The sequence below is a fragment of the Seriola dumerili genome, unplaced genomic scaffold, assembly GCF_002260705.1.
Source record: "Seriola dumerili isolate Sdu_G_001 unplaced genomic scaffold, Sdu_1.0 BDQW01000133.1, whole genome shotgun sequence".
NCBI classification, from domain to species: Eukaryota; Metazoa; Chordata; class Actinopteri; order Carangiformes; family Carangidae; genus Seriola; species Seriola dumerili.
The window spans coordinates 83,773-108,345 of record NW_019174388.1 but is presented as its reverse complement, the minus strand read 5'-3'; the positions used below and the strand labels follow the sequence as shown (position 1 = coordinate 108,345).

Below are 24,573 nucleotides of genomic sequence, written 5' to 3'. Positions count from 1 at the left end.
ACTCCCTACAAGTGTTTATGTGATTGTTTTATTTATTTATTTTCTAAGGTGTTTATGAACAGTGATGTTGTGAATCCGGGTGGAACCGGCAGGGACGCAGTTTGTTTTAATGAAGCGTTCAGGTTAAATTCTGCAAAGTGGATGATGCTCAGGCTGACACTGTGTGGGAGGCGCGCAGTGCACTTAAATCAGCAGACACACACTGCAGTGTCTGACACACACACACACACACACACACACACACACACACACACACACACACACACACACACACAGGCACCAGACATGGCATGAAGAATAATAATTTTCATCTTCATCATTAACAGTTAATTTTTTTTTTTTGCATCGTCATGGATATTCTGATTTATTGATTATGTGATGAACCAAACACCCTGCCTTGTGTTGTGGCATCTACAGGCAAATCATGATATTTACAATATTTAAGGCTGCAGCCAATGTTTATTTTCGTTATTGATTTATTTCTTGATTATTTTTGTGATTAATTGATGAATGGTTTAGACTGTAAAATGAAATCTGTCTTTAAATTCCTTGTTTTTTCACACCAACAGTCCAAAATCTAAAAAATATTCCACGTTCACTGATTTAAAACGGAGACAAGCACCGAATCCTCACATCACAGAAGCAGGAACCATTGATTTTACAGCACAAATTATTTAAGTAATTAGTCAGTTATCAAAATCAGAGCAGCAGCTAATGATTATTTTCAATATCGATTAATTTCCAGATAGTTTTCGATGTTTTTGATTTCTTTGCTTGAAAAATGACTAAAAGCATTGATCAGTCGTCAAAATTGTAGCTTGTTAATTTTCTGTTGATTGACAGATGGATATATTAACTCAGCCCTATTAATAATAGTCATCGTTTTGATGATTGTTAATTTGATGAAAACTGTTTCCGAGCAGATTTCAGGACAGAATTCAGCCACATAAGAAGTTGTGTTTGTTTTTGTGTCTGAGCCATAGACTCACATTTCACATAGAGGTGCAGCTGAGTCTGTAAAGCTACGCTGATGTTTTCATGCTTTTAGGTGTGAACGCAACATCACTGCTGATGAAGGTCGAGAGGAAAATGTTTTATTTTTCATTCTAATGATAAAACATTTAGGTGAAATCTTCCTGCTTCAGGCTGCGTCTCCTGATTAGAAAAGAGGGGAGACATCAGGGGGAGGATGAGTCGGGGTGAAGGGGATTTGGGGGAGGGTCCCTGTCTATAAGCTGATCTCAGGGGTTAAAGCACGGAGAGAGGGGCTTTAGGTCACCCCCACCTCCCCACCTCCCCACCTCCCCTCCCAACATATTGTACCCAAAATGAAAACTAGAGACTATACGTATAAGAATTTATCGCCAATGCGAACTGAAACTGAAGGTATTTACAGTGTTTATGGCATTTTACAACCATCCTAAGATTATTTTAATTAACTTTCTCCACAGCCTCAGATACAAAGCTGTACCGCAGAAAACAAATGCTGTCATAAAACAACCTGCACATGACACGTGTCCAAATATTCACCATAAAACTAACAAACAAACAAACAAAAATACACAATCCAGCATCAACTTGGACATGCAGAAACACAAAACCCAAAATGAAACAAACTAAAACCAACTATAAACAGCATAAAAACAACATGCTAGGCCCACAGGTGGTTTAAGTTGTTTTGCCTTGTTGCAGTTTTAAACAACAAATATTAGTTTTCTGCTTCTTTGTCATGCTAGGAACAAGGAAACTGCAGACAACAAGAGTTATTAATTGAAAAATGTGAATTGTGTGAATCAATCAAATCAATAATATAATCTTGTACCATTTTTTAGCTTGACAAACAGCCATTCAGTTGAAACATGCAGGAAAATGATCAAATCTAAGGCTAATTAATTATTTTTTATTAATATTTTGCTCCATAAAATGCCAGAAAAAAGGTTGAAAAAATTTTATAATTACAGTGTAAAAGCACATAGACACCAAAACATTTTTTTTACATTTAACTCTTAAATAGTTACTATATAAACGCTTCAAAGAATTCTCTGCTGCCACAAATATAATTTTTGGGTAGAAAAACAAAATCTTTTATTCAGCTAATTTTAAATGAACCTGATTATTTTGCCTAAAAACAGTCGCATTTAAACGATGCTGACTCTGAAAAATATCGGAATCAGCAGATCGCTAAAATCTTCAAAAACACAGCAGGAACTTGTTGTCAACAGCTAGCATTTAGCATTTTAGCAATGCACCTAGCATTTAACATGTTAACCTGCTAATGTAGACATTTTTGCTCTCTAACAGAAAGTTTAGCAACTTAGCCTGTTAGCATGTTAATTTTGCTGTTGAATGCTAACATTACCATTAACCTTCTAATCCTACGTTATCATAAAAATCCAAGGGAAATGGCAGTTGGATTAACGATATGACCAAAGCGATCCCGTCCTCTATATCATTGTAGAGTACTGTTTACCTTATCTACAAGTTGACCAACCGTGTGTTGTATACAAATTTTTAAAGATCCCTATGATTTCCCTCTAGCGACTTCGACCCACAATCTAACGGAATCAAGCGCACTTTCGAATTCCTTCAACCACTTTTGATTGGATAAATGTACGTATGTCTTTAATGTCAAAAGTTCAGATGTTTCCCTTCATTTTATTTCAATTCAATCTCTCATATCGCTAAAATCTCCAAAATAACATAATCTAGATGTCCTTAATATTAGTTAAGGCCCTATAACAGGTGTACAAGTTCTGTGTAAAAGTTAGCATTGTAGCATGCTACAACTTTGGCATTCTCACATTTGCTAGCATCATAATGTTTAGTAGGTTAGCTGGTTAGCATCTAACAATTTTCCTGTTGAATGCTGACATTTCCATTAGCATTACTATGCTACGTTAGCGCTAAAATCCCAGCAAAATGCCAGTTAGAGTAACTTCAGCTTCCATGTGACGTAATGTGACGTATTTCCATGTGAAACCGAATATGTGAACAGGGTAAAACTTACTTGAAATTCACTGGATTTACTGGATAATTTCTGTATATGTAAGGAACAGGATGAGTCAGCAAAAACATTTGAATGTTTTCCAGGAAAAGAGAGAGATTTTGTTACAGAAAAAAGCTTTTTAATCCCAAATGTAATTTATTATCCCAATGCTTTAACCTCAAAATAGTGTTGAGGCTGTTGACATTCGATTAAAAGGCCTCTTGTTATGAACTTGTGAGATTTTACATAGGAGGAATCGAATAGGATTCATCCTCTGGGGACTGTGAATGCTTGTACAAAATTTATTTAGAATCTGTCCAGTAGTTGTCGAGATACTTGAATTTCAGTCTGTTTTCCAAACAGTAGTGAGCGAGCGTCTGTCCAGAGAAGCTTGACTCAGTAATGCTTTCGTTGCAGCATCACAGAGAGGGAACCTGAGACAGAGCTGTGTGCACTTCTCAAAAACGTCTCTAGGTATTAATGTTGTGGCGAGAAGAGGAGGATCGAAAAAGGAATCAGACAGTCGAGACACAAGTGTCAGAGCGGGGAGTCTCTTTATTCACAGCGGCCCTACTCGCAGTCATAGACGGAGATAACAACCACCACACAGAACGAAACATGTTCTTTTATATCTCAGATGGCTATGTGTGTATATGTGCATCCTGTTTTCCAACCATTTTGTCTTCGTCATACTACTCTTGCCTAACTATTAACCAACTAGGTTTTCCTGGCCCACACCCAGGTCACTGTGTTCTTCTGGCAGAACACAGTGACCCCTTGCCAGGTTACTGTGCTCCCATTGGCCATGGCCTTGAAGTTATGTTTATTCCTAATTTCCCAATCTCCTATTTTCCAGATGTTTTTCCCAAAACGGTCAAAGTGTCTTGGCCCACTCTGTTAGCCACCAAACCATATCTTTTGTTATTGTTATGTTTGTTATTCTCCTACATTGGCTCTTGTACTCCTGTTGGCGTCCAACCAGGTGATATCAAGTCATACATCTTTGGGCCTTATGATTCTCCTACATATCCCCCCTGAAATCACTATTGTGATTTGAACTATGTGTGAAGTATGAGTGATGGACAACATATCATTGCAAAAATGGTGACGGTGAAACGATATGATATTCTGGATATGGTTATGACTGTAACACTACTGTGATAATAGTATCTTTCACTATAATGCAATTGGAATACATGGGACAGTTCACATGTTCAGAGATGTATGGGAGCAAAAAACCTGCATTAGAAAATTCTCCCATGGCCCCTTTCCCCACAGGTGACCGACTTCACAAGTCACATCCTGAACCATGCTCAGTAAACACAGCACATTCTTATGATGACTCAATACAATGGATAATGAGATAACCTGGATATTAATCAGACAACGAAAACATTGATTACCCAATTACATATGCATAATTCTGTGTGGTGTGTTAAAATTCAGTCCATTGAGTCCATCAACAGGTAACAAAGTTCATGTCCCCCCTGTTGGGGCTCCCTTCCATCCTGTCACTTTCCTTACACCTGTTCCTCGGGTTCTGATTCGTCCTCAGAACCATCTGCAGTGTCCAGATAACCGGGTATCGGGAACAAGTCCGCTTTCCCCAGTAGTCCTTGAACCACTTGGCGCATTTGAGCCAGTTGTCCATTTGCCAGCACATTTATCATTTGAGCTCCCTGTAGGCCCATCATCATGTCCGTTTGTTTGTCCATGGCTCGCAGGCACTGTCTCCTCAGCATGAGAACGATGCAACATGCCAGAAAAGAAATCAGAATTAGGACTATGACAGCACTCATGGCTGCCTTGGCCAAAGCGGCTCCCCATTTTCCTAATTTTTGGTCCAACCAATCTACAGACAGGCTACCTCCCCCACTGTCAAGCAGGGACTCAAGGCAGGACTTAGATGCAGAGCATTTGAAGACAATAGGCTTTATTGAAAACACAGATGACCTCAGACAGAGTGAAAAATAAATGGCTATGATAATACTAGTCCTAACAAAATCACTCCCGAAGGAGGAAAAAACTCTAACCAAACGTTACGAACAAAAAATCACTCATAAAGAGGAGGAACAAAAGGCTATGAACATTAGCTATGGCAAGAAGTTATAAACAAAAAATCACTCTTCACGAGGAACAATCGGCTTACTAGGAATAACATAAGGGTTGTGGGCATGGACAAGGGCTCAGGTGAAGGTCAAGGACAAAGACACTCTGGCACAAGACAAGGGGAACACAGACTATTTAACACATGGAGGGAAATAGGGCACAGGTGGAAACACTTAGGGCAATCAGACTGAGACACATGAGGAAGGGCAAGTGACCTGAAACGAGAGGAGAGTTACTTTTCAAAATAAAACAGGAAATGACAGGACAAAACAAAACCAGGACAAGACAACCTCACCACGGTGTGACACCCACCAGCATTCCCCTTCATTTCTAGTCCTGACTTCTGTAATTTCCTCATAGCTATTGTCAACGATCCATCAGCATCTGTATTGTTTGGAATGTATGTACAGCAGTATTTTCCAAACGCTTTGCAAACTCCTTCCTGCTCTGCTGTAATCCATTCCAACACCTGTCAGTTCTGCCATGCTACTGCAGTGGTTGCATGCAACTGTTCCCCCAATGCTCTAAACAGTTTGCTGGTATAGTTGATATATCTCTGTTGGTTATAGTAGATGTAATTTATCCAGGCTACATTTTTGTTGATTGTAATCCAGGGCAATATGGACTCTAATCCTGATATCACCTCATTTTGTGCTTTACATTCCTGCTGGCAGTCCTATCGCGTCTAACTCTATTTCGTCATCTGGAGTGAACTGCCGCTTTAACCTTCGAGGTTTATCTGACTCCATTTCCTGCTTGATTATCTCATTCACTCCTTCATACATGACTACCATTGGAACACGCAGCCTAACTAGGATTCATGAGCTCGGCTAACCTCATCTCTACCTTAAGTGGATTCCCTAATACTACATTCAACTGACACGCCTGTTCTCCCCATTCTCTACCACTTGTAATACCACAGAGTTGTCTCACATGTTCCTTAGCCGTAATTACCACATCAACAGTTATTTCTTCTATTTTGACAGCACTTGGCAAAAGCCAGGTTCCCTCACATACCCATGCAGTGTGCTTAGCTCGTCTAACTCGTGTCCTAGCATGTTTCCCTGTTGGCATGATTACTGTGTTGTGTACCTGGTGTGGGGAATCTGGTATGGGCCCTCGCACTGCCTGGATGGTTGTGTTTGTTTTTGCATCGTACTCATCTGAGTCATTGAGAGTGGCTCCTTTCATGGCCTGCTGCTCTCCTTTCTGCATCCTGCAGTCGCTTGGATCTTCTTGGGCCTGGCAGGGGCTGGTTGGCACTGGCTTTATCGGCTTCATCCGTCCCAGACTGCTTAGTGATATCAACAGGAGAGTGCTTATCACTAATTTGCACCACACAGTCATTTTTCTCATCATTCTCTTTCAGTTTTATACTGCCCTTTTTGTCTTTCTGAACTTTGGTGCAATGATTCAGGTGATACCACGTCCTGCTTCCTTCCACCTGAACGGCCATTGGCGTTGCTCTTACAACTGTGTAAGGTCCTTCGTGTCTTGACTTGTGCCACTTCTGTCGGAAGATTTTCACGTACACCTGATCCCCTGGCACCACCGGTCGGGCCGGGTCCTGGTCCTGGTTGACCTCACTGGCTTTTTCCTGCAAATATATAGATCTATGGATAGCAGATAGTTGGATAGTTGTTTCATATATGCTTTTAACTCCTCTTGCAATTGTTCAAGCGGTGGTCCTTCATATGGACCTCTTAGTTGTGGTGCAGGCATTGGTCTGCCAGTGAGCATTTCATACGGTGTTAAATGCATGCTTCTGTGTGTTTGCATGCGATAGCTCATTAGTGCTATTGGCAAAGCATCAACCCAGTTTAGCTTAGTAGAAGCGCATATCTTATTCAGTTTTGCCTTTAAGGTGCCATTGATTCTTTCAACTATTCCTTGACTCTGTGGATGATAAACAGCTCCCAATCTCTGTTTGATCTTTAGCTGCTGCAGAATGCCTCGAGCAACTTTTTCCACAAATGCTTTCCCATTGTCAGAGCTAATCTCTGTTGGAATACCAAATCGTGGAATAACTTCCCTGATTAGGAATTTGATGACAGTTCCTGCTCCTAGATCTTTTGATGGAGTCGCTTCCACCCATCTGCTAAATCTGTCAATGACTACTAACATGTATCTCTTTCCATGGACTGTTTTTATCATGTCAACATAGTCAATCACAAGGTGTTTGAATGGACCTTCTGGAATTGGAATGTGACCTACAGGTGTTGTTATTGTTTTTCTCACATTGTTTTGAGCACACACTTCACACTGGTTCAGCACTTCCTCTATCATGGCCTGCATATATGGTGACCAATATCCTTGTTGTTTTATTTTCTTCAACACCTCCCCCCTGGCACAGTGGTCTACACTGTGCACTTCGGAGATCAAAATTGTTAGTAGCGTCACCGGCGCCACCAGGATGCCCTCATGAGACCTCCACAACCCTGTGTCACTCATAGTAGCACCTCTTTGTCTCCAGAGGTTCCGCTCACTTTGATCTGCTTTTTTTGTATCAGAATTATGTCATCTGGCATAGCCATTGGTTCAAGTGACACCAATGGTGCCATTACTGCTGCCTGACACCTCGCTGCCAGCTTGGCTGCCTCATCTGCAGCATTGTATCCTCTTATGACATCCTCATTACCTTTTCTGTGAGCTTGACATTTTATGATTACAAATCTCGTAGGTAACATCATAGCACCGGGCCTCTAGCTCCACCCTGCTGGGACCGGCCGTGGCCGTACTGAAAATCTCCACCAGCTCGGGGTTGCTGGCACCGATCAGCAAAATGTCCATAGTCACCACAGTTCATGTCTTTTGTTACCCCCAACTGCAGCCTGTTACTTTGCCTTGTTTTTCACTTGCAGCTCTCCAAGTTGCAGTTGGGCAATCTTTCTCTGGACGTTTTTATCTTGCTCGTACATCCGTCTCTCATCCCTCCGGTATCTGTCTACCGTGTGTACCACATGATCATGAAATTGTTCGTGTGGCATGGAGGTCAGCCCTACCACGTCATCCAACCTGCTTTGGACAGGGGCTGGCAGAGCTTCTTTTACAGTGTTACGAAACAATGTGGTCAGCAACGGGATTTTCTCTATCTCCTCCTCTGTCTCATGTTTCCACTTCCTCATTTGACGTGTTATTTAGGCTGCAACATTTTCAGTCTCTGCTAGTGGCTCTCCCCTTAATGCTTTTGGATCTACTTTAGCTGGGTATTCATTGCGAAGTGCCCTCCAGTGTGGGTCGATAAGCATTGAACTCAGTTCCATCTGCTCTGGGACTCAACATCCACTCACTGTTGTTGGCCTGTAGTATGTTTTCCATAGTAGGTACCCCACAACACTGTGCCCATAGGGCTTTAATGTCCCCCAGGGCCAGCAGTTTGCCCACAGTCCTCAAAAGCTCTGATCCATTTGCTCGCACCCTCATGGATGTCAGGCAGCCGGCTAACCAGCCCAGCAAGGTCGAGTGTTTGCCACGGTACATAATGCCCCTCGGCTCCTTTAATCAATATTGGATATTGGCTGTCGGTGTATCGCTCAGGTTTCTTTAAATTTGGTTTTAGCCTGAAATCATAAATTTGACCCCCATGTCGCCCCTCTGTTGGTTTTGCGGTAGGTTTGCCTACTCTGCTGGCAGCCTGTGCATCCTTTAGAGTACATAGTTTATCTTCCAGGCTCTCTATTTCATCCTCCATTTCTTGAATAACTGTGCGGTTTATTTCTCTTTGCAAGTCTACTCCTGTGTTGTCTAGCTCTAGCCAGTATGAAGATCCACCTGCGCACCCATTATGTTTTGTATAACAGTCTAACACTTTTGGTTGTTTTATTTCAGTGCTGCAGTATCGTGGGGGCATGTCCCTTGGCGGTGTCTGATTTTGCATCTGGCCATCTGTTTTGTTTAGCCCTGCTGCATGGTCTCTGTTTGTTTGGGAGTCTCCTTGGTTTTCTGCATTACCACTAGTGTTGGCATTTCTCCTCTGAGGGTCTTCCAGGTTTCTGGCGTTGTTGCTTGGGCCTGGCCCTAAACCTGGGCTTGCAACATTGCCATTATTTTCCCTCTGAGCCTTTTCATGATTTCTCGACTTTCCAGAGTTATCATTTGGGTCACCTTGGTTCAACTTCGCTTCTGGTACCCACCCAAAATCGCCCGTGAAATTGACCATTCCAGCCAGGGATGGATACACCCCTGCTGTTCCCTGTTGACTTTTGTTGCGTTTATTTTGCTTTTCCTTTAATTCAGCTAAACCTTTCCTCAGAATTATCCTGTATTGTTGTCCTTCTTCCTTAAACATGTTTAAGATTTTTATCTCCAATTCTCTCTTATCTTTCCTTTTCATGCTTTTGTCTTTTATTTTGTGATCTCTGATTCGCCTTTCTATATCCTCACACACTGTCACATCAAATGTGCCATCTTTAGGCCATGCAGAAGTCAGTCCCTTTGTTCGTTTCTCCCACTTTGCAGAAATTTTAGAAATTTGTTTCAAAAGTTCTGGGTGTTGGAAAAAAAAAAAAAATTTCAGTCTCTCTGTTACAAGCTGGAGAGACGAAAGGAGGAGGTGCTATTTTTAATCCTCTGTTTTTTTTTAATCCTCTGTTTTTAATCCTCCATTTTTACTTTGCACTTTGGATTCTCAGCCACAATCGTTTTGGGGTTTTTTTTGTGTGTGTGTAAAGGCAGGATTTTTCTTCCTGCATCTGTGATCTCAGGTTCAGTGTGGTATGATGAACTTTGGGGGGGTATCTCTCCTCCAGCACCTGCTCATTTCCCCCCGTGGCGCCCGGCTGCCTCGTCGAGCTCAGCGTGGAGCTTATCTGTGTTAAGCTGATAAGGCTAACTCAGCTCTTCAGTCCCTCCGGCTGGATGGACGCTGGAAGACTTTCTGAAGTAATTACGCTGCAAAATTGCCTTTGTAGACAAAAATTTGAAGGTCACTGTGTAGTGCAGAAACTACGATTTGATGTATGAGACAGGTACGATTTTATGTGTTTATAATAGTGTTTGGACGTCATCACAGTGGCGCAGAGACACAGGCTTTATCTGCTTTTGCTGGAGAAGCTTGTGGATGCAGAGAAATGCCCGTATTTCTTGGAAAATGATCATATATATAACTACATGAACGTCAGTTGTCACAGCATCAGTGTCTGACTGATCAGCGACAGTCAACTCTGCTAAACCCACTCTTGTGCAACCTGGAGCTATCGTACAGGAACAAAATATGGTCTGTGGCTCTAGAAGAACTAAAATCACCTCCTCGTGGTCGTATCCCTCCGCCACTCAGATGAGTTCCAGGCTACATCCCTGTTTATCCAGAGTCAGAGAAAATATTTACCATTTCTGTGACATTTTGTCATATTCGCTGTGTGAAGTCCTGATTAAATGGTGTGGAATGGAAAGTGTTTTGTGAGGTCACACTGACCTTGACCTTTAACCTTTGACCAACAAAATCTAATCAGTTCATCCTTGAGTCCTAGTGAATATTTGTGCCAAATTTGAAGAATTTCCGTCAAGGCGTTACTGAGATATCGTGTCGATGATAATGGGACAACCTGAAAACAAAATGTCTGCGGTCATCACTGTGCAGTAAGGAATTAATCCATCAACCTCTTGTTGATTCGGACGTGAGGGAATCATCACAACACAAAAGTTCAGTTAAACCTTGCAGTTGTCCTCTTTTACCTGACAGGTTTATCCCATCCTGTGCGAAAGCTGCTTACGTCAAGTACCGCTGTGATTTTCAGGTGAATACAGTAAATGAGAAACGCTTAATGTCCACCAACACCTTTTTTTAATCCTCAACAAATCATCCAGCGTGTAAAGGAGAGGTCAGGGAGAACGAATACTGCCAAGGTTCCAGGTTCAGTCACTGTTTATTCACTAGGCTGAACATTTCTCCACCGCTGCATTTGTTTTACTGCAAAATATTCCTTTAGGGGTAAATGGTACAAATAACTCTGCATCAGGAAACAGGCTGTAGGAGTGAGACTGAGGTCGGAGCTTCATCAGCACAAACAGCAACATTTAGTCCCAACGTGTTCAAAGATCAATGAGAGATCAGTGAGTAAATATTGGCTCATTGATTTCCCCCCGTGATAAACACATGCACGAGTTCTGGCTTCGTGTCTCGGCCGAACTCGACTTTCCAAAGCTCAGTTTCTCATCGTTGATCTAGACATAAAGTCAGAGCTGTCGCCGGCGAGGATGCGGTTGTTTTTCCTCAGGTTGCTGGAAATGCAAACACACACCTGAATAACGTGGAGTTTTATCAGCACAGAGCTGATTTGAGGTTTTTGGGAAGGAGGCAGGTATTAAAACAACTACAGCACTTCTCCACTGGAGGATGAATCCTTGATCCGTTTCCTCCCTCCTTCCTGCTGTTTGTCCCTCCGTCCTTAACGTCCATCCTCTCGCTCCGTGGAGCTGCTCGCTGGACCAGTCACCCACAGGGAGGAGGACATTTTATAGGCCATCAGTTTGTCAACGAAGCACTTTTTAAAGGTGAACTATCTCAGCAGATATCCATGTTGGAATTTAATCAAATAGCTCATTTTATTACCTGATGTTTTTAATGAGGCTGATTATATTCTGTGTTGAAGAGACCGAAGTGATCCTGTGTGGTGGCGTTTGTGTTGTCTGTGCCTTATTTAGATTATTTCTCTGTCATAGAGCTCCACTGTTTAAAATATATTAGAATATATATAAGACTAAAGCTGTGTCCCAATTCAGGGGCCGGGCCCTTCGAAGGTCGCGGTCCATGAAGGTGTGGCCCTTAGTAGACTGCGAAGGCCGAACCGAAAATGAGACAATGGAAGATTTTCACTGTGCGTCACCAGCTGGGCTTGGCCTTATCGTTGCGTCGTAAAGCGTGGCTCCTGTCGCCTAGCAACCCTGACAACATGTAACTTTTTTTTAAGGCCCTTTTGTTTTAACAGTCGTACCGTTCGCTGTTGAAATGAGCTGAAACACAATACTTACATTTAAAAGTGTAATCCTCAGGCTCTCTGTCCGTGTTGTTTGCTCTTCATTGCTGGTGCGCAATGAATCTTGGGATATGTTGGACCACGAAGGATCCACCTGTTTGAGCCTTTGTTGCCCAGGAAAAGAAGGACAGATTTGAAGGAGCCTTCAAAATGGCGGCGCTTTGACGCAATGGCTCTCCAAATGCAACCTCTGAAGGATGTGAGGCTTTATTCATTTAGCTTTGAGCTTAATGCTAACTCCAGCATGCTAACGTCCATGTTCACCAGTTTGGTGTGTTGGGACCGGAACTAACGATTATTTTCATCAATTCATCCGCCGATGGTTTCTCAATTAACCACTTAATTGTTTTATTCAGTTAAATCATCCTAAAAATTTAGAAAAACACCCATTAAGATTTCCCACAGCTGAATGAAAACTGTTTCCAGATGTTTTGTTTTATTCCATCAATACTCAAAAATCCAAAGAGATTCAGTTTATTCAGTCGTTTATGAGAAAGAAAAGAAGCAAATCTTCACTTTTGAGACGTTGAAAACAGCAAATTTGAAGCTCCTGGATTCTTCATTCAGAGAGCAAACAAGCGAAACCACCGAGCAGAAGAACTCAGAGCAAACAACCTGACAGCTGACTTCATTAAGTTCAGTTAAAATGTCAAAATGCTAGAATAGAGTCGTGAGTGAAGCAGCTCAACAACTGTTTGACTGTTAACCAGAAAACAGGTCACTCGGTTCAGCGTGGGATATTTTTAAAACTAATAACCAAAGTCCTGTCAACAACAGCAGAAATTAACGCTGACATATCATTGTAGCGTGTTAAATTCCACATGTGAAATTACTGCTGACTGTAAACACTGACCCGCACTTTCACACATTTTTTAGAAAGGATCTAATTGTCTCCAGTTTTCATCTATCCAACAATTTATTTTCCGGTGTGTAATGAACATCAACAACAGCCTCACGGGGCCACTGGACCCGTGCTAGACTTTTATTCTCGTAATTACTCTGTGCCCCTGTTTCGTCTGCGCCCCAGAGTCCAGATGCCATTGCTGCCGAAACTATAAACTGTAATAATAGAGCTGATGAAAAGCATGTTTGAATCAAGGCTGTCCTCGGTGCCTGTGGTGATAACTTCACATACACTCAAGAGAAATATGAAGCAGTCAGGCTCAATTCTTATGGCCCTGTATCATATAATAACTTGTTGATTTTTCTAACTACTAAAACAGTGTATTACGACAATTAGTATGTACTGTAATCTGTATAAATTTAGTGTGTAGTTTGGGGGTCACATTCAAAATCCTGCAAAAAGAAAGATTTTGTATTTAAGCATGATAAAAACTAAAATGCAGATATTTTTCATGTTGTTTTTGGAGTTTATTGAAAAGTTTGTGGGAGGAGAAAACCCACGACATCACAGGGAGAAGATTCAGTCTCCACAGAGAGAGAGAGAGCAGGCGGTCAGGAGATTGGAACCCACAACCTCCTCGCTGCGAGGCCACAGTGTGCTGCCCTCTATAAACTTAGCTACGTCTTCTTCAGGGAACTACAGTTCAAAAAGCTGACGAGTCCCTGAAATCCATTTGTTGTACATATGAGGAGTAGCTGCTCCAACACTGGCCTCGATACGCATCAGGGAATCCTCACAGTCTGTCTTCGTGATCTTCCGTGTCCCGTCAGCAGTCATACACCGGACCTGTTCTGGGCCCAACTCTCTAATCGGCCTGAATGCAGCATCTTCGGGTTAATGATGTCAGATCACCTCCTGAGTTTCCTGCAGTCGAAGATGTTTCAGCAGTTTGAATCTTGTCTGCTCATCTGATAAAACATAAAGCCTCTTTGGAAAGCGCCTCAGTGCTGCTTCATCCAGCACCCTGGCATTTCCTGACTGCAACCCATCAAACCCAATGAGGAACTTGGTTTTAATGCGACAAATGTGCTCTTGTTCTCCCTCCATCCTTTTAGAAAGCAAGCAGTCCACTGCGTCCATAAAGAAGACAGAGGGCTGTAATTCTCTGGCAGCTGCAGAAATAGAGGCTTTATTCATCCCCTTGGGGAAATTCAATTTTCCAGCAGCTCGTCCAGGTCGTGAGTCACAGCCTTATGAGCTTCTCAGACTCTCTGAAATATCTACTGGTTGAACTGGCAGCACTGATGTTGATGAACGTGGCTTTTGGATCAGTTAGCGGCGAGATCTCAGGCCGGTGAAGAGCTCAGGTCTGCAATGTCTTCACAGGGGACAGACTCTCCACTGCTGACAGTTTCACTCTCAATCCCGTTATAGATCACAACATACAGTATTTTCTGCTGAGATTTGTCATATCCTTTGGTGGCTGATTCACCGGTGCAGGTTTTCCATTCTGGGTCTTTCCCACCTGCGAGTGGTAACCTTTGGATCAGTGGTAGTCCGGGGTCCTGATGTGAGTGGACACACCAGGCACTGCATGCTGGTTTTTTACCAACACTACTACTACATGTAGACGCCAGTGTTTTGCCATGATGTGATTTATAACCATTTTATTTTGACGTGTCCTCACACCTCGTCCTGTGATCTCCACTGCTGTTCCCTTTTCAAACGCAGCAATAAGGACAGCAATGGTTGAAGTGACGGCTACGACACACGTATACATTTCAACGCGTTGCGTTTAACTCTAACAACGTTCAGGAAACGACTCCTTCAGGAAACCGAGGTCTTTGTGAGCGTCGCTACAACATGTTTGGAGAGCGGTTGATATTTGCTTTAGAGACAGTTTAATATCAGATGAGGAGTTTATATAAATGCATCTGTGACTTCAGCACCACAGACAGCGCCATGGTTTATCAATACTCAGCTCAGTGAGGTTGTGGGTTAAGAAGTAAGAAATGTTTATAGGCCCATTGATCTTACACCACGCTCGTCTGAAGATGGACATGTTGCTTACAGAGACATTTTCTCTGTTATTCTGTTATTTTCTTTTTCAAATTTTCGTCCTCCCCACCTGAAAACACTCGGAGCTTCTGACGTGGCTGTAGACTCTGCAGACGCTGTAATCTCGTTCATTAATTAAACTTTAAAGGAAGTTTCTTCACTTGAGAGTTTGAATTGAAAAAAAATAGCTTGTGAAAGACTCTTCCCTTCTGTTGGAAACCATTCAGTCAGCAGGAAGGAACTGGTGGATCTGTGCCACCTCAGACTGGGGGGTGGGGGGGAGTTGTTCACGGGCCAGAGAGCTTAACATGCCGCAGACATGTTTGAGACATGTTGGCTATGATATCATAATCTGCTCAGTCAGCCCCTGAGGTCAGACAGCCATCTGTGGTCCCAGACAGAGAGCATCATGGGACGAAATCCACCGGCGTTCCTTCGTCTCTGTCCTGCTGTTAGCACAGACACGTCTCAACCCACCACGACCCCTCGACATGGAATGACCTCTTGTTTAGCTGCGTGCATGCTTGTAGGGCTTATGGGAAATGGTGTTTGTTAAATGCAACAAAAAACATAAACATTACAATTGCAGGTGAACCAAAACATTTATAACCTTCCGTACTTATTAATGGTTTACCAGCATTTATAAGTGCATTATTACTGAATAGAAACATACAGACATGTTATAACATGAATTAGGACTTCTCAAATAAAGGACCTCAAATAATATTATACCATAATATTTAATAAATGATTATGTTATAATAAGTCTGCAGCTGTAAATGTTGATAATTTATAACTGGATGTTGGTCCAGATCTCCTGCAGGCCTTTAGAAAAGGATAAGTGGTGAAACATCTGAGACGTCCCCCTAACTAATTAAAACAAATTAATTGGAAAAACTTTTAGGTGGCCAGGTTGTGAAAACTCCTCCTACAGCACGACACTGATCTATAAAACAGGAAGTGATTTATTAACCGTTCCAGCTCATAAACCCTGTGGTGCTTCAACAGCAGCATTAACAAATGTGCATGAAGCTTCTAATGAATCACTGAACACATGAATAAATGACAAGCAGATAGAAATGATGCCAGAAAATTAAATAAATGGAAGTAAAAGAGCCTGCAGTGACTTTCCAAGGGCGGCCGTGGAGATAAGTTGATGTCAGGGTTTTAACAGTAAATGAAATCACTTTAATGCATAATGCAGACGACAGAGTGCTCTTATCTGTTCTCTCCCTGGGCGGCTGTTTCTCTTCACAGTGTGTTGAGTAACAAAACAAAAACAACATTAAATCAGGAAAGGGAATTAGTTAAAGTGATTTGATCTGACCTCCCTTAGTTTTTCAGGCTCCATCATTTGTTTGTATGTACTTTTAAAGGAAACTAAATGTATTAAACTAAGTTAGACATCACCGTCCTGTCTGTTTAGCTTGTGACTCAATATAATGCACTTGTAAACAGGTGGAAGGACATTTCAAGTGTTTATTAATGTGCAGTATGTGTCAATAATTATAGCTTCTCCTATAAAGACATTTTGTATTATTACATCTGTATTTTACTATATTCTGATTCATTAACTTTTTATAAAGCAGATTTTCTGAGAAGAGTTATAGCTCTTAAATACATTACATTATATTACAGTGCATTATGCACCATTTATTAAAGCCATATTTTCTTCTTCTTCTCTGTTTTATTTGAAGTGTTGATCCATCAGAAGATATAAAAACCATCTCAGTGTAGTTTTACATCTCCTCTCTCAGGCTTCTCTCTGCAGCTCTAGTAACAACAGGTCGGTGAGCCAATCAGAAGAGAGGAGGCTCTGAGCCGCTCTTCTGATTGGCTGACTGTTTTCTGAGTGATCCAATAAAAATATAGCAGATTTCAGGTAAAAACACTCATAGAAACCAAATCCTGCAAAGGTTTGGATGGTAGGTCCAGGTGGGCGGGGCTTGGTGACTGCTTTGTTGTGACATCACAAAGTTCCAGAAGTCCTGACGGCTGGTTTTAAGGCTCAGTTTCTGAATACAGGCTGTGTGCATTTCTCTGTGGACTGAGGCTTTGATACTTTCACAGTATTAATATAGAAGCTAGAGCTGATCTATAATCACACTACACATGGACACAGACCTTTACACTGGAGGATCTTTAATAGTTTATATTCTTATAAACAGGGGAGGCTAAAGAGATTATCTTTTTATAATTGGCAGTCAGACTTGGTTAAAAAAAACCTATAGAGAGCTGAAAAATATGCTTTGTCACAATTATATAATGAAAATTACACCTTTTTTTTAAAGATTTTTTTATGCATTGATTCATATTAAGGAAAGAAATTAAGGTTGATAGGTTGTCTCCATAAAATTGTTGGTAGCAATCATTATTATGGATTTCATCTTATTGTTCCACAGTCGCAGAGCGCACTATATCGTCTGTTTTAGATTATATGTGAGTTTACTCTGCTGAATATAATTTCCTCTGGAGGATCAACAACATTTCATTTCAAATGAAAGAATTGATCCAGTATCAGAGGTTTTTTAATGTAACAGGACGTTGTGGTTCACAGTAATATCATGTTTAAAGTGTTTCTCCTCTCTTTCCCGTAGCTCTTCTGGCCAGCTGTGATGCCTTCAGACTGGGTTCGTCCCAGCGTGTCATACCCCTCAGTCCCCCTGCGGCCCGTCTGTTCCAGGATGAAAACCCAGCCCTGCCTCAGTTCATCCAGGAATTAGTCAGAACCAAACGCCACATGGTCCATGAGTTAGTGCGAGCCCAGCCTCATTTGGTTCACGACATGGGCTGGCCCGAGATTCATGAAATATCCCGTTCCCAGGCCCAGACGGACTCAGCGAACGCCTCACAGTTAAACCCATCGTCCTCTGCAGGTCAGGACGTAGCCAGGGCCGCACCCGCCGTGGATGAAAACCTGGATGTGGAAGACGAGATGGAGGTGAGGGTTCGTTTGAAAGGGTCAATAACCAAGTCAGTGGTTCCTGTGCCTCAGAGCACGTCTTATTTTAATGATGACGCCTGAACATTCAGCACTGAACTGAAACATGTAGAAAGCTCCATTTTTCTTTTTGGTTCGACGGGGGAGAGATCACTGGTTGATTCATCAATTAATTCTTCCTGTTGCTAACCAGCTCTCCATTTCGATCCTCCAGTTTTTGCCGTGTGTGTGATCTTTTAGTAAAATGTGGTCCAGCAGCAAAGTGTTCTGTCTGGCGACAACATCAAAGTCCTGTCATTGGCTTATCACAGTGATGGGCCTTAATAAAAGAAAAAAAACAACAACGAAGGGAGATTTAAAATATTCTTGAAACATTTAAAAACATTATTTTTATAAATGCATCACGTCTGCAGCTCTTCCATGGCCCACAGGCTGGGAACCACTGAGCTAAGTATTTTAGTTTATGTGTGTGTCTGAAGTTAGCATGCTAACCAGCTAGCCCCTCACCCGTCCTGTCCTGTAATACCACTCTGTACCTCAAGAGGTTGGTAGAGAGCGTCCACTCTGCCCTAAGTCCCACATGAGAGGATGAAGACGTATAGTCATCACCACTACATCCTCCCAGTCTCTCTAACTGGGCAGACTGGGTGCGGAATCGTCGTCAGTCTAACAAACAACCAACCGGTTACATTCACATAAGCAGATTGTAAGGTAACCCCCGTGTGGAAAACATTGTTCCTTCATCCATCTCGTATGTTTCCACCCATTTTATTTCTATATAGTTTTTAAAGGCATTAATTAATGTAAATGAACTAATGAACGAGTCAGTAAAGAGCCCATTGGAGCAGAGATCAGATATAAAACCACATCTGTTTGATCAAACAAAAGTCTGCTGTTAAAGCTACAAACATATATCTGTCTCAGTGTCAGTATCTCTCTGCTCCCAGCGTATGGTTCATCTGGTGGCGCCGCAGGATGCAGAAAGATACAGGGGACAGCCGGACGCCGCCGACCCAGAGACGGAGCTCTTAAGTGGGCCAGGAGCTGGCGACGCCTCCCAGGAGGCCTCTGGTTTCTACGGAACGGACATGGAGGACAGAGACAGAGGAGAGGAGGGAGGAGAGGACCGAGAGAGAAAAGGGGGAGAGGAGGAGTGGGAGAGAGAGGAGGACAGAGAGAGGAGAGGGGGAGACACCAGAGGAGAGGAGGAGGAGGAGGAGAGGACGGAAGGGATGGACGATCAAGATGCTTTAGAGGCCAACCGCACAACGCCGGATCTGGACGCTCTGATTGGTTAGTAACAATTATTCTCCTTACAGAACTAAATCAACACACCCTCAGGCGGCCATATTGGCTCCTCAGCTCTCTGTGCATCACTCCAGGATTCAGTCACAAACTGCTGTTGCCGTGCAACGGGAAGTTACATCTCATCTGAGATCCTGCAGACGTCCGCCGTCTGCCCCGAGTTATGAAATGTTTGCCCAGAGCAAAACCAGTACAGACCGTGCTGCTCTGCTCTTTATCATTGCTGGACAAACATGAAGTCAGCTGTTCTTGCTGTGGCTGGAACAATCTGGAGATATTGAGATTAAATGTTGATCGATTGCCTGAGGGAAGCCTTGATTAATTCTTTCAGGGCAGAGAGTGAGATCACCAGGATACCGGTGAAAGTACAGCCTGCTGTTAACAAGTCAAAACATTGTTTTAATTTTTAGCCACGCTAGCTGCATGGATCTGTAGTGATGGCAGTATATTAAAGGCTCAGGGTTTTCATCTAGTTCTAAAATGTAGTTTGCTAAATGTAACGTAACATTTGTTCATGTTAACTGAGTTTTATTTAGCTTTATTTAGGTTTTGTTGCTGCAGAATTAATCAAACTTTCTCCCCCACATTCAAAGCTAAAAGGACACACACACACACACACACACACACACACACACACACACACACTCAAACATGTGTTTTTGACATGTGCCTTTGTGTCTCACAGGCTACAGTCCATCTCTCCACCCCTCCAGCTCCAAGCAGCCCAGCAGCATCTCCTCCCCAGCTGAGGTGCATGATTCTGGGCCACAGGAGCACCGTGCGTCCCCGGTCCTGGAGGTGAGGACAGAGAAAGTAGTTGTGTAGTTAAACGGTATCATCTGCAGAAAGATTAAAAACAACTTTGGAAAGGTAGAGGAACTTAAACTTCACACATAATTAGCAGAAACGTAAGTCTTACAAAAATAAACTCAACCAGGCGGAAATCATTTTATAATTTGAGTCGTGCAGTGATTCTTTAAGATAAGCCACTGTTTTTCACAGTGACAGTGCTATTTTGTTTTTGTTTCTGTTCTCTCTGCTGCAAAATAAAGTCAGTTTTTAACATCACACACACACACACACACACACACACACACACACACAGGACTTTGAGGCGTCAGTTTGCTTCAAACACTGTGCTTATAATCGGATTATCCAACAAGCGTCTGAAACCACTTCCCTCCACACATGTTGGAACTGCTGCAGACAGGTGTTTGTAACTCAGGTTTGTAACCAGGTGTGTGGAGCTACTGAAACAGGCATCTGGACCTTTCTCTCTGGGTTGCCATGGTTCTGCTCTGATCTAAGTGCACTAAAAGCTCTAATTGTAACCACTGAGAGACAAAAAGTAAAGAAATGGAAGTGTATTCATGTGAAAATGTTCCCCTTTATTACTTTTAAGAAGCTTTTTATGAGCAGGTGCCTTTGAATGTTAATCATGTACGGACGTGGAGCAGCAGGGTCGATGGAAATCAGCAAGGACGATATAAAAAAAGAGGAATCATCAGCCACAGTTGGACTTTAATTGGATCGTAGTAAATCAGATGTAATCCAGGGCTCACCTACTAACCTTTTGCTGGATAATTTAATTAGTCTTTAACTGATTTATGGGATTAGTGGTGTTTCTTTGGCCCATTATCGACTCAGCGAAAGGAGATAATGGTTCTTCTCCCACTTCATCTCTATTAAACCTCCAATTTACAAATGAATGGAAGCACACAGACGAGTCTTTGGGTCTTTTCACGTCAATATGAATAAATCATGTTATTACTACACGCTTCCTTTCAGTGATGATCACGACCTCTTCACCACACGCTACCAGGAATATTACTGACACCAGTTCCACTGCTGCTTCTACTTCTAGTCAAAACTTAACTACCCGTGTTTCACCACGATCACAGGTTCTCTCCACAACCACCAGAGCATCAGATATTGTGACTGTTCATATAGAAGCGACACAGTTTGTTTACATCTCTTACCACCGACCAACAGAAAAAAACAGACAAACAAACAAACAAATGCAAATCTGATAAAAATCAAATTAAAATAAAATAAAATAAGGATTTATAGTTTGGGGGGAGGCACATAAAAGTCAAGATAATAATTTTCATCGGATGCAAAATAAGTAGACGCCGTTGAGTCGCAGGATGAGTCATAAGGTTTGAAACCGTTTTACAGGAAGATAAAATACATTGATTTTGATGAACTCAAATAAGTATTTTTGACATATATTTGGAATATAAGAAGATAAATGAACAATCAACACGGAGACTCAGGATCAAAACTGGGAAAATATATTTTTCATTTCATGAGGCCTTTTTAAAAATTTAAATTTGATGTGAGTGGTATAAAAAGTCTTATTTTTAATTATACAAAATCTTAAATTTTTAAATGACATCTGTGCCTGTGAGAAATCACAGCGGGGATTTAATGTTGGGTATTTGAATATAAAAATCAGCTGCAGTTTCTGTCTTTACGGAGTCTCCACACGTCCCCTGAAGGTGCCAGGATTTGGGAAGTAAACCAGTCATTTACAGATGATGCTAAGCTAAAGACTCGCTACATAAGAGACATTTATTGTACATTTGTTCTATGGAGATCGTTATCAATATTGGAAAAATAATCACAGTAATCATGTTACATCTTAAAAAGGTCTTGTAAAGCTTTATATTTGAGTGTGCAGAGGTTCTGGATGGGAAAACCACCGCTGACACCTTGAGCTGTCACCACCGGCGTGACTGTGTCTCCCTGTGACCTGGTGTCGTCTGTCACGCAGGTGGGTCCTATAGAACGAGAGCTGTGGGAGGCAGAGGGGGAGGAAGACGTTCAGTCCAGTGGTTATGGAGTCTTTCACTCCTCCATCACTACGACTAGTACGACATCTACTGCGGCTGCTGCTTCTTCTTCTACTGCTGCTGCTGACGCTTCGGGAACCGCCACCCCTGAGACCGACACTGGCACAGACTTTGGGCTGCTGGAAAGTTACACAACAGGTATATGAAATTAAATTTATTTACTGATTACAGTGTCTCTGTAATAAGCTTATTATTATAAAGTATCAGGTTCTACCTTTTCTACAGATGAGAATGAGGATGAAGACAGAAGGAGGGAGGAAGAAGAGGAAGAGGACGAAACAGGTCTGACACACACAGGTGTATTCAGCCAGAATCCCACTGTACCTGAGGTCGGCATGGCTCCCAGCAGAGAGCCTCTGCAGCCCAGCGTGGAGGAGGAGGAGCAGCTGGAACAGCGAGAACACGAGTCCAAAGGTGAGAAGGCTCTTAAACACTAAATTATTACAATACAGAACTTAGAGTCACCTCCTCGTGGTCGTATCCCTCCGCCACTCAGACTCGTTCCAGGTCACATCCCCGTTTATCCAGAGTCAGAGAAAATATGAACCATCCGTGTGAAATTTTGTCATAATTGCTGCGTGAAGTCCTGATTAAATGGCTAAAAAGTGTTTTACTGAGGTCACTGTGACCTTGACCTTTGACCTTTGACCGCCAGAGTCTAATCAGTTTGTCCTTGAGTCCAGGTGAAGGTTTGTGCAAAATGTGAAGAAATTCTTGAAGAGTTCTGGAGATGTTGCGTTCATGAGGCCAAAATCATGTTTTGTGAGGTCATCATGACCTTTGACCTTTAGCCACCAAAATCGAATCAGTTCATCCTTAAATAGTAGTGAATGTATGTGCGAAATCTGAAGAAGTTCCGTTGAGGCGTTACTGAGATATCGTGTCCAGGAGAATGAGACGGACGGATGGATAACCTGAAAACAATATGGCGGCTCTATCTGTGCCCGGTGTGGAGGAAATAACAAAATGGCGACCGACCGGAGAATCGATATTACGAAAGGTCGAAGTGACAGTCAGTTAAATCAGTTCACTGTAAACTGATTCTGTCCGTGTTTGCTCAAGGAGACGGAGGCGCGGAGGTGGAGGAGGAGACGTGGAAGAAGACGACGAGACTCAGGCACATCGTCCCGCTCACCACGGGCCCCTCCCCGACCATCAGCTTCACCGACCCGTCCTGGGATTGGCTGGAAAAGACCACGCCCCTGCAGGCCAAGAGGTCAGAGGTCAGCGGCGCTGGTGTCACAGCGGTCTTCTTACCGGTCAGTCATGTCGATGAGCTGGAGAAGGTATATCAGGTACGTTAACACCTCAGAGGACGTCACAGGAGGAAGTGGACAATAAACATGTGGCGTCTTTAATACAGACGCACATTTATTCCAGCTCACGTCACGGTTGTTTTCCGACTCAGGTGGTGTGTGTGGACTGGAGTGAGCTGGCTGGACGGGGGTACGTCATCCTCAACATGACGCAGAACTTGAACTGTGTAAGTACAAAGAAATTAAAATGGCTTTTGTTATTGCTACAAAGCTAGCGTTAGCATTGACAGCTGTTTACTTACCGGTCTAGAAATAACGTTGTGAGTTCAGCATCAAACTTCATTCCTTTACTCACTAACATCTGTCTCCAGAGGTGGCGTGTAACACCTTTCTTTCTCCTGGGGTTAGCATGCTAACCAGCTAGCCCTGGTCCAGTCAGACGGCCTTGTCACTTTCACATCCCGAGTCACTGTAGCTTCCTGAAGAAGCAACTTCTCAGAGGACGTATTATAACCTCTTGTCTTGTACCGTCCTTTTCAGGCGATCTCTGGTTTTTTTAAGTCCACGCCAGAGTCTGATTCACAGCCCAAACAAACCACATGAAACGTTTTCTCACACACGGTCAGAGCCAGAACTAAAGGACATGAAGGACTTCAGCTGAGCTACACAGACAGAACTGCACAGTGGTTTTGTGTGTGATGGAGGAGGGACCTTCGCTGTGGGGTCTGTTGCCATGGCAGCAGCACAAACCCTCACTGCAGTGACCTCACGTTTTGTTACGGCAACACAGACGCAGTCTGAGCATCTCATCCTCTCTTTTACCTTTAATACAGACAAGAAGATGTTTTGTACCTGAAACACTTTTTGATAACATGTAGGAAAATGTGTGTGTGTGTGTGTATGTGTGTGTGTGTGTGTGTGTGTGTGTGTGTGTGTGTGTGTGTGTGTGTGTGTGTGTGTGTGTGTGTGTGTGTGTGTGTGTGTGAGACAGGAGGAGTTCCGTGTAGACCAGGGCGTGCGGTTGTTGAGGATCATGGAGCAAGTATTTGCTCGAAGGATGAATAGCCCCGAGGGATCATGGGTACTCTACCTCAGCAAGCCGACACACCAGCAACACCAGCTGCTGATGAACGTGGCCTCTGAACAGGGTAAACACACACACACACACACAAACACACAGACACACACACACACACACACAGTTTGAATTTTGAGTTTATTTTCTCGGGTTAAAATCAAATAAAA

The 24,573-nt window shown here is 42.7% G+C and overlaps 1 protein-coding gene across 1 annotated transcript in view; it reads left to right on the top strand.

Annotated features, from left to right (window-relative positions):
- podxl2 (podocalyxin like 2) overlaps positions 1-24,573 on the top strand; it is a 28,412-nt gene that overhangs the window by 239 nt on the left and 3,600 nt on the right. Inside the window, exons 2-10 of the mRNA XM_022748835.1 lie at positions 17,569-17,912; positions 18,860-19,205; positions 19,903-20,006; positions 21,994-22,210; positions 22,298-22,478; positions 23,056-23,084; positions 23,144-23,367; positions 23,481-23,555; positions 24,320-24,476. Coding sequence (XP_022604556.1) covers positions 17,569-17,912; positions 18,860-19,205; positions 19,903-20,006; positions 21,994-22,210; positions 22,298-22,478; positions 23,056-23,084; positions 23,144-23,367; positions 23,481-23,555; positions 24,320-24,476 — 1,677 coding nt within the window. The remainder of the gene's footprint in view (positions 1-17,568; positions 17,913-18,859; positions 19,206-19,902; positions 20,007-21,993; positions 22,211-22,297; positions 22,479-23,055; positions 23,085-23,143; positions 23,368-23,480; positions 23,556-24,319; positions 24,477-24,573) is intronic.